Source organism: Podarcis muralis, chromosome 5 (assembly GCF_964188315.1).
Source record: "Podarcis muralis chromosome 5, rPodMur119.hap1.1, whole genome shotgun sequence".
Lineage (NCBI taxonomy): Eukaryota > Metazoa > Chordata > Lepidosauria > Squamata > Lacertidae > Podarcis > Podarcis muralis.
This window is the reverse complement of record NC_135659.1, coordinates 80,259,155-80,264,444: the sequence shown is the minus strand read 5'-3', so window position 1 is coordinate 80,264,444 and position 5,290 is coordinate 80,259,155. Positions and strand designations below refer to the sequence as shown.

General features: G+C 47.2%; 1 protein-coding gene across 1 annotated transcript; it reads left to right on the top strand.

Moving 5' to 3' along the window:
• The first annotated feature begins 3,082 nt into the window (after positions 1-3,082).
• TP53RK (TP53 regulating kinase) lies at positions 3,083-4,265 on the top strand. The gene is made up of 2 exons (XM_028735099.2): positions 3,083-3,370; positions 3,708-4,265. Exons 1-2 carry the CDS (start codon positions 3,118-3,120, stop codon positions 4,187-4,189), a joined length of 735 nt encoding a protein of 244 aa, XP_028590932.1. The 5' UTR covers positions 3,083-3,117; the 3' UTR covers positions 4,190-4,265.
• The last annotated feature ends 1,025 nt before the right edge of the window (positions 4,266-5,290 follow it).

The following is a 5,290-nucleotide window of genomic DNA, read 5'->3' as shown; positions in this document are numbered from 1 at the left end:
TTGATTCTTAATTCCAGCCAGTGTCAGCCAGCACATCAGTCCAAAACAGCTAGAAGGTTAAGGTCACCAGATGTCCCCGTTTCCCGGGGACAGTCCCCGGATTTACAAATCAGTCCCCTGACAAAATCCATCTATTTAGTAGGAAGTTGAAAAGTGTCCCCGGATTCATTGAAAAAATCTGGTAACCTTATAGAAGGCACCAAGCTGGTGAAGCCTGCCCTAGAGTGAAATGGGGGAAAGGCAAGGGGCAGGATCCTTGTAGCTTTAACAATTGTGTAGAACAGGGAATTTTTGGAGTGATGCAGCCTTTTTCATCTCTGTATTTCAGACTCCCTCTCCCACAAGTCCTACTTTTGCACAGCTTTTAAAAGCACTAGAGCCCTATTCTCCTTTGTACATCATAACCATGGGCCTCAAATAATCAAAGTCCACCTTTCAAAATCAACAAAATCATAAGGGTTTCAGTCAGCCTCTTTCGCTCTCCTTCTAACAGTAGGCATTAGCCAGTTATTGTGTTTATCTTTATGCTGCAAAAAAAGCTGGATTTTCTTATTCTTGCAGGTGCAGTCCTTCTTACAGGCACAAGAGTTGGTCAGCTGGCAACCCTACAAAAGCATAAAGACGAATTGATCACCCTAGTAGTTACGAGTTGCTTGGCAGCCCTATACCTAGCACACCTGCTTGATTTGTGAATCTTATTTAGGAAATGAACCAATGCCACTATGCTCAGAGGTTCTTGAAAGGAAAGCTCAGATTCAGTTCCGAGGGAAGGTAGAGAACAGGTGAAAATCATTTCAATACATGTGTAGGGGGAACAAAAGGACAAAGGGTCTAGAAGTCACAACATTGGGCAACTTACAGTTCTTTAAACAAATATAAAATTGAGGGATGGCTCAGTTGGTAGATCATGAGACTCTTAATCTCAGGGTTGTGAGTTTGAGCCCCACGCTGGGCAAAATATTCCTGCATTGCAGGGGGTTGGACTAGATGATCCTCACGGTCCCGTCCAACTCTCTGTTTCCTTTATTTGTCACAACTGGATTTTAATAACCTTACTTGTTTTCAACTACTTATTATAAATGTTTTAATCTATTGTGTCCTCCCTAGAGTTGCTGGGTTGACAAACTGATAAATGATTACCATGGAGGCAGCAGAGAAACAGAGAGAGATGGGACTGATTTTCAGGTCTGCTTTCTTCCACTAAGGAGTTGTTATTGTAGTATCTTGCAGTGATAAAATTCAGGTTCAAATCATTGTTATAAAAGGACTTAATTAATGCACAAAGCCACCACAGGAGCGTCAGTCTGAAATTTATAAAAATCATGTAAATTGTGCCCCAGAGGAAACAGTAAGCACGTCATGTGCAAAGTCAGAATTGTCAAAGGATCTGTTCATTTCCCACAATTCTTCGCAGATACAGTTCCATGCAGAATCTGTCATCAGGCGAATAATATAGACTCTTATAAGAATGTCCCAATTCAATTTGTGATGTTTCCTTAGCTACTGTTTTAGAAAGCTCCGGAGCACCCATGATTTAACCCCTGCTACCTCCACGATCCCTCCATCATGATCTAGATTTCTCAGCCATGTATCCTCCATGTGATGGCATCAAAATCTCACCCCAGATTTTTCTCCATTTAATACTGTACAGATTTAGCCTTTCCAGATAAGTAAAAACAAACAAAAACCCCGTTACCAACAACAACCCATTTCCCACATCTCAGCAACCTGTTTGCAAATTACACGCCCCTGTCCTCGGAAGCACCCTTAATTCAGAAACTGGTCAGCAGAGGGTGCCATACCCTCACGTCAGCATATTGAAGCCGTTATATTCATGGTTAAGGAATTGTAATGAGCCACTTTGCTTGGAGGAAATGTTGGATGGAACTACCGGGTCAGGTAATACATATTCCCCCAGCTCCGCTAATTTCAGTGGAAGACAACTACTTCTCATTCCCCTCTTCTTAATTAGATCAATGAGAGACATATTTTTATTTAGTATGGCATGCCTTTATAGATAGATGGTAAGACTAATGGTGTAAGGCAGGGGTCAGCAAACCTTTTCAGCAGGGGGCCGGTCCACTGTCCCTCATACCCTTTGGGGGGCCGGACTATATTGGGGGGAGGGAATGAACGAATTCCTATACCCCACAAAAACCATTTTTCTTTGAGGATCCTAGGTCTCCTGCAACTGAAGCCCCTTTCTGGCTCCCAGCGCTTGCTGATCTCAGTTTAGGATTTCTTTTGTGCCTGCAACCCTGACTTGACCTGCTTTGTTGTCTGTCCGTCTACCTGATCTACAGCCAAAGTTTTTTGTTTTTTAAAAATATATTGTATTGTTGTGAGTTTGGGAGATTCCATTGTTGAAAGAGTTAGGCAAGTTTCTTGGTGAGTTAACGGGCCCTAAATAGGGGTCTGGTCAATAGTATAAGACAGGGGTCAGCAAACTTTTTCGGCAGGGGGCCGGTCCACTGTCCCTCAGACCTTGTGGGGGGCCGGACTATATGCGGGGGAATGGACGAATTCCTATGCCCCACAAATAACCCAGATATGTGTTTTAAATAAAAGCACACATTCTACTCATGTAAAAACACTAGGCAGACCCCACAAATAACCTAGAGATGCATTTTAAATAAAAGGGCAGATTCCACTCATGTAAAAACACGATGGTTCCCAGACGGTCCGCGGGCCGGATTTAGAAGGCAATTGAGCCAGATCCGGCCCCCGGGCCTTAGTTTGCCTACCCATGGTATAAGGCAACTTCCTATGCACAAGCTGATCTAAAGTATGCTTGCCCAGAAGTCCCACGGAGTGCTCCCCAGTAACCTTGCAAAGGACGGTCGCATCCTAGCAAAGTGCACTAACCGCTATGCCCCACTGACTGAGATCAAGGCTGCAGCCCAGTACTTTTACTTGAAAGCACCGCTGGTCTCAACTAGGAAGCAAACGGGCTGCGAAGTCTTCCAGGTTCAGATTCGGGTTTCGGCTGTTTCCGGCAAGTGCAGATTCCGGTCTCGGTTGTTTCCGGCAAGTTCGGATTCCGGACTCGGCTGTTTCCGCCGGCCCAACTGGCGCAGGCGCATTCCACCTTGGAGAGAGCGGCCGTTGGCGTCCAAGATGGCGGCTGCGCTGGCTGAGGGGAGCGCGGCCGGCGCCGAGCCCGAGGCAGCGGCTGTTCCGCCCATGGCGGGGCTGGAGATGGTCCAGCAGGGAGCCGAAGCCCGGGTCTACCGGGGCCTCTTCCTAGGCCGGCCAACTGTGGCGAAGCACCGCTTCCCGAAGCGTTACCGGCACCCGCTGTTGGAGGAGCGCCTGAGCCGCAGGCGGACGGCGCAGGAGGCCCGCTCGCTGCTTCGCTGCCGGCGGGCAGGTGGGCGGGGAGGGGGGCCTCGAGACCGGACTGCGCGGGGAGGGAGGGAGGGCGCGCGGGCTGGAATTCCATCTTAACTTGTTAGAACCAGTATAATTTAAGGTAGATTACGTACAGGAACTGGTTTGGTTGGCCGGAAGCAGCCTTTAGTTGCTTTACCTGACAAGGTGAATGACTGATTACAGATGTTTGAATTTGCATGTGTATTCACTGCAAAAAAGCTTTATTTGCTCTGAAGACTTGTCTGTATTTGAGGCTATCTAATTATGATGTATAATTTTTGGTTGATGTACAAAGCTGAGGACTAATTGTTTATGGCTGTACTCTTCTTTTTTAGGGATCTCTGCACCTGTTGTATACTTTGTGGACTATGTTTCCAATTGTATTTATCTTGAAGATATTGTGGGCTCAACTACAGTCCGGGACTATATTATGTCTGAACAGCAAACTAGAAATGATTCAAGCAACCTTATTCTGCTAGCAGAGAAGATTGGTGAGATTCTGGCACATATGCATGATGAAGATCTTGTGCATGGGGATCTCACAACTTCTAACATGCTGCTACGACCACCACCAGCAAAAAAGATGGAGCTGGTATTAATAGATTTTGGACTGAGTTTTATTTCTGCTCTACCTGAGGACAAGGGTGTTGATTTGTATGTTTTGGAGAAAGCCTTTTTGAGCACCCACCCGAACACAGAAGCTCTGTTCAAAGCACTCTTGAAGAAGTACTCGGCTATATCTAAAAAATCGGCTCCAGTGATTAAAAAACTGGATGAAGTGCGGCTCAGAGGAAGAAAGAGATCCATGGTTGGATAAAAGAACACTGCACTGCAAAGAGTATTTAAATATCTTCAGTTATGTTACATCATGAAATAAATTTTAGCCTTTTTCATTGCTTTGTATTTATACAACAACTATATTGGGGTTTTAGGACTTGATAACAGTATTTTGAGGCTGCTAGAGCACTCTACAATTCTACTTGCATTTGCTTATTTTCTTGAAGCAAACAGTTTCATACTAGCGACTGAAAAAAGGAGTATTGAAAAAGAATGTGAAATACCGTATTTTTTGCCCCATAGGGCGCACCTAGGTTTTTTTTTTGGGGGGGAATAAAGAAAAAAATTCCCCCCCCCCCCCGCGCGGGGCTGGCGCGGGGGAAATCCGAGCTTCCCCCGACCCCAGCCCCCAGAACAGCCTGCTATCCGCAAGCCTAGGGAGACTGGTGGGAAGTCGCGCCGGTCTCCCGAGGCTTGCAGAGAGCTGCGCGAAGCCCGGGCACGCTCTTCAGTGCGCCCCAGGCTTCGGAATGCAGGCAGCTCTGCGCAGCCCTCAGGAGACCGGCGCGACTTCGCGCCAGGCTCCCTTGGGTTGCGCAGAGCTGCGCGAAGCCCGGGACTGCAGGCAGCTCTGCGCAGCCCTCGGGAGCCTGGCGCGACTTCGCGCCGGGCTCTGTAGAGTTGCGCAGAGCTTCCTGAAGCCTGGAGAGCGAGAGGGGTCGGTGCGCACCGACCCCTCTCGCTCTCCAGGCTTCAGCGAAAGCCTGCATTCGCCCCATAGGACGCACACACATTTCCCCTTCATTTTTGGAGGGGAAAAAGTGCGTCCTATAGGGTGAAAAATACGGTAAATGCCAGACATTATTTCTTAGGTTGGGTTTATGTAGTCCATTTATGTAGTCCTCCCAGTTTAGGTCAGTGCAAGATGGCCAGACTCCTGTTCACCTCACAGTTTGCATCACAGCCTCTTGTGCCAAATGTAAATTGCCTTTAAAGGAGGTATCTTTAGCAGCCAGATTCAGTTTGGCACTTTTAAGCCTGCTGCGGTCAATGAGTTTAGGTCAGCGTCACTATATAGGAATAGGCTGTTGTGTTGCAACCCTGTCTACACATGTGAGTGTAAGCCTCATTGAGTCCACTG

Coding starts and splice junctions, on each gene's coding strand:
- TP53RK (XM_028735099.2), top strand. CDS start 3,118: ATGGCGGCTGCGCTGGCTGAGGGGAGCGCGGCCGGCGCCGAGCCCGAG. Junction 3,371..3,707: donor GCTTCGCTGCCGGCGGGCAG/GTGGGCGGGGAG, acceptor CTTCTTTTTTAG/GGATCTCTGCACCTGTTGTA.